Raw genomic sequence first — 12,924 nt, 5'->3', positions numbered from 1 at the left:
AAATTGTTCTTATCCTCTGAGGACAGGACAAGAAGCAATGGGCTTAAATTGCAGCAAGGGAGGTTTAGGTTGGACATTAGGAAAAACTTCCTAACTGTCAGGGTGGTTAAGCACTGGAATAAATTGCTAGGGAGGTTGTGGAATCTCCATCATTGGAGATTTTTAAGAGCAGGTGGGACAGACACCTGTCAGGGATAGTTTAGATCAGCGCTGCTCAAGCTATCTGATGTGGGGGACTGGCAATTTTTTTTTCCAATGTGCGCACAGACCAGTAGCCGATGGCTCGCGGACCACCACTTTGAGTAGCACTGGTCTAGATAATTAGTCCTGCCACAAGTGCAGGGGACTGAACTAGATGACCTCTCGAGGTCCCTTCCAGTCCTACGATTCTGTGATTTAGCAGCTGTAGGTTTGTCACCCTTATGTGCCTGCCGGTCGGTGGGCGAGAGGCCAGTGATCGTATCGGAGCGTGAAACAGGTGACTGGAGAGGAACTGTTCTGCATTGATCCATTGTTAGCATGTGTTAGGGGGCTTATTCCTTCATCCACTTACTTCCCTAGTCCTTCTCGCATGAACAGAGAGCAACAATACCATAAGTCCAAAGGTGCAAACAATTCGATGTTTATTGGGGTGAACTTCCAGCAAGCGTGATTCCAGTTTCCTTCCTTAGTGTCCCCCTTTCCAGCTCTGACACCACAGAGCCTTACCTGTGTTCCTGTTCCCATTCCTGCCCTTAGCTAAACATGATTCCAGTTTCCCCACCCCTGTTCCCATTTCCTCCCACCCACATACTTCCTGTGTGGTAAAACTTGAGTTCTGCTTAGCTATACCTTAACCTATCATTTTACTGAAATTTAACTAATCAATCCTAACATATTGTAACGTGATTATTTAACCACCTTAATTAGTTTACACCCAGCAAAATTAATTATACAGCAGACAGAAACAATCCCAGAACCAGACAGAGATTATACAGACAAACAATAGGGAAATGGGGACTACAGTGATAGAACAAACACAGAAGTGAGGATTTCACATCCCAGCTATTGATAAGTGAATTCTTGCCAGACAGGTGCTATCAAACTAAGTTTCCTTTTACATCTTCTTGGCACTTCCCTTTCTCTGGAGGCGCTGGGCATTATCAGGGCAGGACTGTATCCTAACAGCCCAATAGCATCTTCTTTCAATGTGCCTAGGTTGGGATGTGAGGAGGTGACCGGTCACTTCCCAGCTTATGGCTGCCTCTGCTGTTTAGCCAGAGGCCTTAGCCTAAGCACAGAGCTTCAGCCGGTCACAGTAAGAGAAGGCCCTTACACCGGCAGACAGTGATTTTGATCCTTTCTTTTATACCTCTAGAACTAGCCAAGTCATAAGAATACACCTAAATTCTTGGAGTTTAGGCCTTCACAGACAGGCCTGAATAGCTATATCCTAACAGCATGCAACCTCTCCGTGAAGACATTCATGCCGCCCTGGGGCTGTGTCTGGTGTGGAGAGAGAATTGTTTGTGGTCCATCCCCTGGCAGGGCTGGTTGACTCGTCCCTGGCAGACAGGTGCTAGAGGTGGCACTTAGGCAAGTGAGGGGTCTCACAACACTGCAGGGAGAGGGGTCCAAATGAAAACGCTCTGGGGCCTGAGCGTTTCTGGGGAATGGGCAGTTGACTCCTCTGGAATTGGGCCCTGGGCCTAGCGGGCAGTGTCATGCGAGACAACAGATGCCACGTGCTTAAGCAGACAACTCATGAATTACCCAGAACCCCTTGCTTTGTTGAGCTCCTCCTACAGCACATCCCGATCCTCTCTGGTACCGGGGTGTGGGGGCCGATAACTCGACGAGTTCAGCTCGACCAGCGAGGGCCCGTTAGGTAACCTTGGTGCCTCTCTTCCTAGAGACGCCAAGTGCGGCAAGATCCAGTGCCAGAGCTCGGCCAGGAAACCCAAGGGGACCAACACCGTCTCCATGGACACCACCATCCGCTTTAACGGGCGGGAGGTGAAATGCAGAGGCACCTTCATGTACGCCACCAAGGACGACGAGGGGGACCTGTCGGACCCCGGCCTGGTGATGACGGGGACCAAGTGTGGGGATGGGATGGTAAGCGCTCCCCCACCCCCCGCTTCCTGAGCGGTTGGAGGACACTGTGGTCTTTGGTTCCTGGAGACTCACCCAGCAGAGCCTTGGGCAGGACGATGCAGGACACAGAGGGGCTCCTGATCCCCTTCGCTCCTGCAGCTGAAGGGAATTGGCCTGAATACGGGCCTCAGAGATACAGTGCCCCCACCACCACAGGGGGCATGAGTTAGCCTCCTGCTTGGCAGGCAGGACTGGCTGGGCCATGGGGCTGAGCTCCCTCCAGACCCAGAGAGATGGTCTCTGCAGGTCAGGGTGGAGGCACGGTGGTGGGAGAGATCAAGGCTGGTGGGGAGCCCTAGCCAGAGAGGACTTCAGTCTCTGGGCCGTCAATGTGATCCTGTCCTTCCAGTGCTGAATTCAGCTCAGAACATCCCAGCACAACCCACGCGTTTGTACATGCGGGGACGGGGATATGGGGGGGCGAAGGGGCATTGCTCGTCCTCGGGCAGCATTGCTCACCCCACATCTCCACACGCTTCACGAAGGAAGTCAGCCAAGTCAGTTAAACTAGGAATGAGTTTCCAAAGTGGAGCAGTGGATCTGTGCTGCTGGCATGCTGGGAATATCACCCCGACTGAACCCTTGGGAGGCGCTCTGGGGTCCCAGCCGAAGCTTGCGGAGAAGGGAGGAGGCAGGGCGGAAGGGACTGGATTTGCTAATCGGGTCTGAAGTGTCTGAGATACTATTGGGGTTTGCACCTTACAACTGCGGAGTGACGGGTTGGAGGCTCCATCTCCCAAGTTGTCTAGGTGCCCAGGAGTCCTAGCTGAGGAATGCAAGGTTACATTTTCCTATCTGAACTCCTAGGTCCTTCCCCACTAACTCCCCACTCGCTCATTTCACTCAGGTCTGCAAGGATCGCAGGTGCCAGAATGCTTCCTTCTTTGAGCTGGAGAAGTGCATTTCCCAGTGCCATGGCCACGGGGTGAGTAACCATCCCAGAGCTTTGGTGGAGTCCTGAGGTTGGCTCAGGTTCTCCAGTGAGGTGAGCGTCTCACTCCCAAGTGGTCACCTGCCCTTTGCATCCATGTCAAGTAGAGATGGGGCTGAGTTGGTCTGTTTGAGTCTGGGGTCGAATTTGAGGGGGGACAGGTTGGATCACCAGGGTTCTAAGAGCCTGGGTTCTAGATCTGAACTTCTTCTCAGTTTTGGAGTGGTCAGAATGTGGTTCAGATGCCTGTCAGCTTAGCATCCAGCTATGCTCAGAAGCCAGGCTGAGACCTTCATGCAGGAGGGAGAGTTGTAGGCCAGAAGGAGCCAGTCTGATGAAAAGTTTAAAGGTGATGAAGTTTTGGTCTCCAGAGGCAGGGCTCCCTGCGATATGAATCCAGAGCTTCTGGTATCGTAGGTCAGTATCTTCCCAGCAAGTCCCCAAGGGCTCCTTGGTAAGTAGAGGGTGAGTGAACTTGGAGCAGTTTGGGTGGAGTGCAAAGTTCTGCAGGAACAAATCCCCTCTCCAGAGCATGAGTGAAGAAAAGGGCTTCCAGAGCACAGTTGGTTTAACGATGCGACGTCCGAGCATTGCCTCGCCCAAGTCCACGGAGCTGGACCTGCAGATGTCCGGGTGGGCCGCTAAATGGCTCAAGCACTTCACCCTGCTGGGAGGGGGAAAGAGACAGCCAACAGGGACGTTGGTTTGATCCCATGATTACAGACTAGCCTGGCCAGAACCGTGGGTGCTCCAAGGTGGCTGTGAGAGAGGCACCTAGACGGATGGTCTGGAGCTCTTCCAGTGCTGCTGTCACTGCTCTCAGAGCTCTCCTGGGGAGGTGGAGCCTGGGAAGGCTGAAACTAACCATGGCTATGCCTCCTTCCCCAGTTGGGCCTCCTCTGGTGTTGGTTGCCTGTGGGAGCTCATCACCGGCTTTTCATCTCCTTGTGCTTTGTCCTCTTGCCAGTCTGCTATTGACCATTACCCTGCCCTGGCCCTGACCCCCTTTCCCTGCACCTGTAGGTTTGTAACAGCAACAAGAACTGCCACTGCAGTGCTGGCTGGGCCCCCCCATACTGCGAGAAGCCGGGCCTGGGGGGCAGCGTGGACAGCGGCCCTGTGCAGCATGACAGTGAGTTCTGATGTCAGGCCGGTGGCCCGAGGTGGAGGGGGGCAGGGCAGTGACCCCAGGGCTTCCACACACCCCCCTCAGCTCAAAGCCGGGCCACTCCCTGGGATGGGAGGTGGGAGTGAAGCATGGAGCCTCTCTCTCTGTTAACATGCCAGAGGCACAAGAACAGTGAGGCGGAGAGAGAAAGCAGGTGCTACAGGCTGTTTGCAGGGATGTGCCTGCAACTCCAGCTTGCCCTGTGGGGGGGGGGCATACATTGGGCATGCTGTTTTGCGTGTGCAGCTTAGGCCCACACCAAAGGTATCAGGGTCTGGGTTTGCAGCGCTGGCGGTCAGAGAAGGTGGCTCTGTACTGGTTTGCTGTGAACTCCTACGAGGTGCAATGGAAGGGGATGGACACAGATCGCTGTTTTCTACGCAGCTGCACTGCAGAGCCGAACTGCTCTGACGTCTGCCTGTCAAATGGGAGGGGGTGTTTTCCACCCCCAATGTAAGGGGCTGATGCAACTTCAAGCCCCCTCCTCATTTCTCCACTTCCCCCCCTCCCCAGACCATGAAGCCATCTTGATAGCCCTGCTGCTCATCTTCCTGCTGATCCTCCCTGCCACAGCTTTGGGGATCTACTGGTGCTACAGACGGAAGAACTCGCTCTTGAGCAAATGGATAAAGAGCACGAGGAAGAGCCAGGAGACGCGCAGGTGAGCGACTGATGGAGCCAGAGACCATCTTCCCCTTGAGGACCCAGCGACCCCCACAGTTATTTGATTCTGTGCCTCAACTCACTGGGGGAGAGAATGGGTGGGGTTAGAGGTATAGGGCATAGGGCCCAAATTGTTAAAGGCATTTAGGCACTGCTGTGCTCAGCATTGCAATGCCTACCTGATTTAGGAGCTGAAATCTCATTGTCAGAAGGGATTTAGACACTTAGGAGCCAAAATCCCATTGACAGTCACCTGCAACTCCTAAATATCTTTAAAAAATCTGGGTCTACCTCTGATCTGATCTAATGCCAGTTTCACATGGTGTCACTTTAGTGGAGTTACTTGTAATATACACTAATGTGAGATCAGAATGTGTGTTCTTGCTTGCATGCATGGGGTTAAACTGATAGCCAGATTTGAGGTTGGGAAGGGATTTTCCCCTGGCTGAATTGGAGTTTGCATCTCTCCTCCAAAGCACTGAGCAGGAATGATCCACTAGACTCAGGTGCATCCTACATGAACACTGCCTACCTCCATCCATGTGTCATCTTCTGTTCCTAGGGGACTGCAAACGTTTTCGGTGTCAGACCAGAACTAGATCAGTTCAGCATTTCATGTTTTCTGTCTGGTCCCTATCCTCTCCTCTCCTCTCTGAGCGGCACCCAAATATTTAAAAACATGGTTAACAGCAAAGGAAATCAGCCCCATCTGTCGATTTAAATTCCTGGCACATTCAGAATATGCCTCAGTGAAAATGCTACCTTCCCTCGGGTATTAAAAGCAGCCGTGTAACCGTACTCTCTTCCCCTTATGGCTCACTTGTCCATATTGGGGTCTGACAGCCAACACCCATGAGGGCAGCTATTGCAAAGCATTTGATTTTCTTTATAGCTTGTGTTTTCCATTTGTGATTGGGGGCAGGAACAGAGCCATCCATCAGAAGGGAACCAGGGGCCATTCGAACGCGGCTTTCAGCTTGCAGGATGTTTCCTCCTCTGGTAAAGCTGCCAACGGCACTAACAAAGTAAGTGGGGGCTTCAGATCTTTGCATGACCGATTACTCCAAGTTTACGTCTCCTCTTCCTAGAGTGGTGCTCTAGCTTCTTGAGTTTGTACTCACGTCTCTCTCTAGCGGCTGGCTCCAACACCTCTAAATCTGCTACCCAACAGAACCTAGTAATGTGATTCCTGGAGCTCAATAGGCAGGGCTTGTAGTTTTATTGGTGCTGGAGGTCCTGGGTTCTACACCCTCTAGTAACCTTGGTGGCTGGGTGTATGTGGCCAGGGTTTATTTCATTAGCATTGCGGCTGAAGGGCCAGATTCTGCTCTGCATTTCACTGCTCTAAATCCAGAATAACTTCCACCGAAGCCAAGAGTCACTTCAGATTTACACCACAGACTCCAGGCCAGAAGGGACCGTTGTGATCATCTAGTCTGGCCTCCTGTGTAACGCAGGCTGGTGAGCTATCCCACAATAATTCCTAGAGCACAGCTTTTAGAAAAAAGCAGCGTAACGAAGACCAGAATTGTGCCAAGAATCTGCAACTTGGCTGGTGTTCGAGTGACTGTTGCATTAAATGAAGGCTTCCAGTCACTCATAACCCAGCTAAAACACGTTATGCTCTCATAAATAACGACAAGACCCTTATAATCCAGTCACATGGCTCCTTTTCCCACCAAGGCCTCTTCCTCCAGTACTGATTTGCTTTTCACCCCTGCCCTTTAAACAGTGGTTCACTTTTTGAACCATTCCCCTAAGTCCCATCTTCTCCGGGACAACCTGGCAAAGGGCTGGGGTGGGGTGGGGTGGGGGGTGGACAGTTGTAGCAGGTTAGAACTACATCCCGAAGGTGCAGCTTAGCAGAGGTTGCAAATGACTCTCCTTTAATGGCTCAAGGCCAGGAGTTGACACTGAATCTCAGCAACTGCGGACAGCTTCGCTGCTTGTCGTTCTGTTCCAGTGCTGGCACTTGGAATCAATACGATGGAAAGAAGCCTTGGGTTTAGTGAGCATGTCTGCTCTGGCTGAAGGGCTGCATGGAGTCTGCAACTCCCCTGTCCTGTGTCCCCCCTAAGCTGCGCAGCTGGGTGGCCGCCCAGGAGAGATTCAAGTGCCATGCAGCTGATTAGCAGAACACGCACATCTGGCAGCATGTGTTCAGGTGCCCCTTCTCCCCGCTGCTTTGCAGCCATGTTGCTCCTGCAGCTGCTCCCGGGACCCTCCTGCTGGCTGTGCAGAGTGCGGCGGGGGGGAATGCTGACGTCAGAGTGTCCCCACGCCCCTGTACCGCATCTCTGCAGAGCAGGGGAGAGGGGACAGCCTGGCTCGGGACTTGGAACTGCTGCAGTCTGAGATCTGAACTAGGGAGAGTGAGTGAGTGTGCCTTTCTTAAAGAGACAGCACATGGTCTCTAAGCCTTCCCCTGCAGCCAGCTTATCACATAGTCTCTCTCCCTCCCCCTCCCCTGCCCATGTACCCCATCTCCGCAGAGCTGGGAGGGGAGTCAGGACAGAGCAGGAGAGCTTTTAGTGAGTGCCTCAAAGAGAGAGCGCATGGTGTCTCTCAGAAACTTCCCCAGCAGCCCCTCTCCCCACCCACACTGTCTCTGGGTCTCTCTCTCACTCACACACACACTCTCACACACACACTCTCACACTCACCTCCCAACACACTTGTGTTGTTGTTGTTACTTCTTGGTACTTCCTGCAACGTGCATATATTCTCTGTAATTTTATTCTTTCAAGGTGTGTTATTTTAGTGTTTTGACTGGTCTATGCATTTCATAATTTTTATTTCTCTTACACTTAAATTTAATTCTTTGAGTAGTGAGTTCTATAAAGCCTAACCTGTCCTGGCTGGAGTAATTATCCCTATGGTAAACTTTTTTAAAAATATATATACTGTATCTAAGTTTTTTGTTTCTCCTAGTGGCGCACATCCACACATTCCTTGGTGTGCATAACACAATTTTTTCTGCACATGGATGGAAAAAATTAGAGGGAACATTGGTCCTGTCCTATCCCAGAATCCACTGGGTCTGGTGGAAAATCTGGACTGGATACTTCCAAGGTAGTCGCTATTCCTAGTCCCTCTCCTGGGGCGACAGTCCCAAAGCGCTATGTTCCACTCCACTTGCAAAGATTGAGCGTGGCCTTCAGTCACGTGAGGGAGAAGGGAAGGCGAAGAGGCAGGAACAGTTGAGCACCAACACGCACAGGAGCAGAGGAACACATGGGCACTGGACTCCTGTATGCCCGCTGAGAGTAGTCCCCTCCCAGTGACCGGGGACCTGGGCCTTAGGTTTGTCTCCATTTGTTTGTTCTTCCGGCCTTGCAGGCAGCCAGGAGCATCTTCCCCCTCAAGCCGAACGGTTCCCAGCCCATCAGCATTGTCCACCCGCTTCGCCCGTCTCCCAGCCCAGCCGCTCAGCCCCACCGAGACCTCAAGCCGTCCAGGCCGCCACCTCCTGGTGGCAAGTCCCCCGTCGTTCCAGCCAAAACGTTCGGCTCCCAACCCAAGCTGCTGCCTCCAAAGAAGCCTCTTCCCAGCAGCCCCTTGAGGACCCCTGTGGTGAGTTTCCCTGGTCACCCCCAACGCACAGGGGTTCAGTTGCTGTGTTGGTCCCTCTTGGAGTACGATGAGTTGTCCTCTGTCAGCCGGGACCCATGCAATGCTGCTAGGACCCAGGCTACTGCTGGGTTTCTTTGTCCCCCTCTTGGGGTGAGGCCACGCACAGCGGCTTATCTGCTTCTGAGCTGACACTAGCTCCTGAGGTAGAGGCTCATGCTTCTAGACACCAAGGTCCTGGGTTCAGACCCCGCCTTGTGCACACGGGGCTGGTGGCTGGCAGCCTCAGAGGCTGCCGTGCTGACTGCCTGTTTGTCCGCAGAACAAGACTCTGCCCCGGGGCCTCCGCCCCACCCCTAGCCCCCTCGAGAAGGGATTTTTGCCTCCGTGGCTCTTTCCAATGAGGTGCTGGGCCGAGTTAAACAGCCTCTGGGTCCCCCCGCCCCCCAGAGGTGGCTGTGTTGCAGTGGCGGGCAGAGCTAGCCATATACGGCAGCAAGAGAGGGTTTGAAGTCCGCCTGGGTCCCCTGGGGCACCGCATGTATAGCAATACCCCATTTCTAGTCTCCAGCAGCCCCAGCTCTGTCCTGCAGCTGGAGAGGCTGTGTTGTGGGCAGCTGGGGACTGTTCCTGGGACAGACAATCTGCTGGATTGACACCTGCTTCTACCATGGTCTCCTCTAGATCGTCTCAAAGCACGGGCCCCCTCGCCGGCCTCTGCCGGGGAGCCCTCTCCTGGCCAAAACACCTTCCTCCGCACCAGGACGGACCCTGCTGGTCACGGTCCCTCCCATCAACTTCAAGGCGGCAGGGGCCAGCTCTGCCAGGTACCTAACCAAGTAAGTCCAGAGTAAAGCTCGAGGCTCAGCTGCCCCCTTGCCTGGCTGCGTCCTGGCAGGATCCCATGGTACAGCATGCTGGGGCTGAGGCCACCAGGAGAGGTCTGATTCCCCCCCCCCCCCACAGCTGTCGAGAGCAGGGTCCCATTCCCTTGCTACAGCAGTAATGGAGGAGCTGCAGGTGAGCGTGTAACATCAGGGAGCAGGCGGCCAGCAGCTCCTGGGCCCAGGCAAATGGTCCGTGGGGCTTGAGAGGGGGCCCACGTCAGCAAGTCTCCCAGGGCTGCGGGGTGCCAGGTGACTGGCCCAGGAGGCTGCACTTGGTGGTGATGGGGGAAGTCTGGGCAAAGGCAGCCTGATGGAGTGCCCGAGGGGACGGTCAGTGTGCTGGGGCTGAGCAGGGGCCAGGAGAATGGTCCGGGGGGCAGTCTGGGGGAGGGAGCTGGATGGCTTAAGGAAGCACTATGGGGAGTTAGTAAATGCTCTGTGTGGCTGGAGGGGCACCATGGGGCAAGGGTGAGCAAGTTCTCGCTGCCTGAGAGGCCCCTGGTGGGGAAGGGCCCATCTGGGGCTGCGCTCAGAGGCCCGGGCAAAGGGGCTGTGGCATGGGAACTTTCTGTACAGTCAGATGGCATCTTCCTTCAGCCTCAGCTGCCCGCAACCTGCCAGGCTCTGCCCAGAGGCCTGGAGGGTAGGGGGGTGTGCAGGGTTGGGGCCTGTTCCCTGCCATGTGCCCAGAACACAGAAAGCAGTAACAAGGGGACCGGGCTGTTCCTCCTTTTCCTCCCTGCCCACGCCCTTCCCCCTTCCAGCCATCTCGCTGACGCTGCACTCTGTGGCGGGAGCTTGCCTTGCCAGCAGGAAGGATGGCCTTGTGGTTAACAGGCTGGATTGGGGAGCGGGGAACTGCAGGTTCAATCCTTTGCTCTGCCACAGACTCCCTCTGTGACCTTGGGCACATCACTTTCCATATGTCTCCACTCCACGCTATAGGCATGTCTGCACTTGAAACGCTTCTGCTGCAGTGATAGGAGGGGGTCTCCTGTTGGCATAGGTAATCCACCTCCCCAAGAACCAGTAGCTCGATCGGAAGAATTCTTCCATCGTTGCCCCAGAGCTGTCTGTACTGGGGGGGGCAGGTCGGCTTAACTGTGTCACTCAGGGGTGTGGGTTTTTCATACCCTTGGGCGATGTGATTGGGTCGACTTCACTTTTGAGTGTAGACCTGGCCTAAGCCTGGGCTCTGATTCAGGTTTCAGCCAAGGCCCCCCCCTTTTATCCACACACAAATCAGTCTGACTCGGGTCAACAAGCACTCAGGCTCCAGGTCCCAGGACATTGCTAGAGGGGTGAGTCAGAGACTGAGTCTTGCTGTGGCTTGGGTCCAAGCCTGGTCATTGTGCAGTGCGGATGCAGCGCAATGTGGACACGCTAGCACGGCTGTGAGACCTGGGTCCACCCATTGTAAGCCCAAGTTTCCAATGCAGCCTGGGCTTCGAAACACTGAGTTCACAAGCCCGGGTTCCACAGACCCAGGTTTACAATGCAGTGTAGACAACCCCTTAGTCACTCTGGGCCTCGTTCCCATGTGGTACGTAAAATGGGACCTCGGTAATATTGCCTTTCCTGGCAAGGCCATAGTGATCTCTCAGCCCCTGTGACTCCGGGCCCATATCAGAGAGCTGGCGTCTCACTGGTAATCATATTTATTACGGCAGTTCCTAAGGGTCAGCCAGCAATGTGGCCCCATGCGGCTAGGCGTTGCACAAACACAAAGGAGCGCCCCGGAGAGCTTACAGTCTCAATAGACAAGCCAGACCCCGGTGCCAGCAGGACTTGGGTGGTGCCTGGGCCATGAGCCGTCTTTCTGCACAGGTGTGAACTTGAGCTCGATGTTTATGAAGCCCTTTCAATGCCAAGAGCTGCACAATTGCCGGTTGGTTTCTGCTCTCTCGAACGTGGCATTTTTCTCTTTCTCTCCATTAGGCCTGTCCCGGGATTCAAAGTCCAGTCCGCCTCCTTCCCCTTTAAGAAATGACAAACGTGGAAAAAGCAAGAGGAATCCTCACACATGCTCCCCGAACTGGTTCTCCTCATTTGCACTATTGTGGGCGACGGGGCTCTTTTGGATACCAAAGGACTATTTTTATATGAGGGGAAATGTTTCTGCACATAAAAGAGGGAGGGTGTGGGGGAGGGGAAAGTGGTACGGAGCTATATCATTGGGGTGGGGTGGGCAGGGCAGCTTGTGGGGTTAACCGTGACACATCAGCTGCCTGCCAGGGGGATCACCCAGACTCTGCTCCTTCCCAGCCATGCCTGCTGGGCTGGAAAGCAGCAGATCTGGGTCCCCTAAGCAGCCAGCGCTGATGGAAGAGACTGGTGACCAGTCCCAAGGCAGGGCCTAGCTACCTTTGCCTCTCTCGCCATCAGAATCCAATGCTGGATGTTGTTACCGCAGCTGGCACCGGCGATCCATGCGGCCCAGGGGACAATGCAATTACCGACTCAAACGGTGCCACCTGGCGGTGGGGTGTCTGACTGGCGTGTCCCTGGAGGATCCTTGTTGTCACCCTCCCCAGCTTCCTCCTGGTCTGAAAGGCCGAGACAATCATGGAGAGTCCAGCAGAATAAGGTGTTCTGAAGAGGAGCCAGCTGGGAGTGCTTCTCTCATGCGGCACGTGTGGCAACGGGGTTTCAGCTGCACGGCTATTTCAGGGAACGGGGGGTTCCCCAGCCACGTGCTTTGTTCCCGTCATATGGTATAAGCCATGTAGTTGCTTTCTGAGCTGCTAATGTTTTATTATGAAAAGGGGGAAGAAGTGTGGACCAGTGGTGAGAACAGGGGGCTGGGGAGACCCACTCCCAACTCTGCCACTGACTCACTGCGTGGCCTTGGCCAACTCGCTGCACCACCCTGTGCCTCAGTTTCCCCATCTGTAAAATGGGGTAATAATACCTACCTCACAGGGGTGTTGTGAGGTTTGACAAACTGTCTCTCAAGGGCTTTACGATCCTCAGATGGAAGGTGCTGCGAAGTATTACGATGTGTTTAATGTCTGAGTCACTTTCCTATGACATGACACCTGACATCGTCAGGGTCTCTGAAGTGAGAACAATGCCTTTCTCCAGTCTCTTTGCGTTCTTTCGTTTTGCTCGATCTGAATCACCGCCGTCCCCCAGGCACTTCAGTCACAAAGTGCAGTTGTCAAGGCTCTCAATTCTCAACCTGCTCTCAGATTCCTAGGCCAGAAGGGACCACTGTGATCAGCTAGTCTGACATTCTGTATATCACAGGCCAGAGAGCTAGATCCTATCCTTCAGAAAAATATCCATTTGATTTAAAGATTGTCAGTAATGGAGAATCCACCCCAACCAGGTCTATTAGCCAGAGGTAATTACGGATTGTGATCAGTTCACCCCTTAACCTTCTCTTTGTTAAGCTAAATGGATTAAGCCCTTTCAGTCTATCACTGTAAGGCAGGTTTAATCATTCTCGTGGTTCTTCTCTGAACCCTCTCCAATTTAGTAACATCCTTCTTGAATTGTGGGCACCAGACCTGGGGACAGTGTTCCAGCAGCAGTCGCACCAGTGCCAAATACAGAGGTGAAATGAC

At 53.9% G+C, this 12,924-nt stretch overlaps 1 protein-coding gene across 4 annotated transcripts in view; it reads left to right on the top strand.

The window, feature by feature from the left end:
• The window catches only part of ADAM33 (ADAM metallopeptidase domain 33), a 78,972-nt gene extending 66,531 nt beyond the window's left edge, over nucleotides 1-12,441 (top strand). For all 4 annotated transcript variants that reach the window (XM_038399445.2, XM_038399446.2, XM_043512792.1 and 1 more), the window contains 8 exons: nucleotides 1,893-2,097; nucleotides 2,984-3,061; nucleotides 4,091-4,199; nucleotides 4,749-4,896; nucleotides 5,821-5,923; nucleotides 8,238-8,471; nucleotides 9,153-9,307; nucleotides 11,294-12,441. In XM_038399445.2, the coding sequence (XP_038255373.1) occupies nucleotides 1,893-2,097; nucleotides 2,984-3,061; nucleotides 4,091-4,199; nucleotides 4,749-4,896; nucleotides 5,821-5,923; nucleotides 8,238-8,471; nucleotides 9,153-9,307; nucleotides 11,294-11,345 (1,084 nt within the window). In that variant the 3' untranslated portion in view covers nucleotides 11,346-12,441. The remainder of the gene's footprint in view (nucleotides 1-1,892; nucleotides 2,098-2,983; nucleotides 3,062-4,090; nucleotides 4,200-4,748; nucleotides 4,897-5,820; nucleotides 5,924-8,237; nucleotides 8,472-9,152; nucleotides 9,308-11,293) is intronic.
• Nucleotides 12,442-12,924: the final 483 nt, after the last annotated feature.

Source organism: Dermochelys coriacea, chromosome 4, assembly GCF_009764565.3.
Source record: "Dermochelys coriacea isolate rDerCor1 chromosome 4, rDerCor1.pri.v4, whole genome shotgun sequence".
Classification (NCBI taxonomy): domain Eukaryota; kingdom Metazoa; phylum Chordata; order Testudines; family Dermochelyidae; genus Dermochelys; species Dermochelys coriacea.
This window is presented reverse-complemented; position numbering and strand designations above follow the sequence as displayed.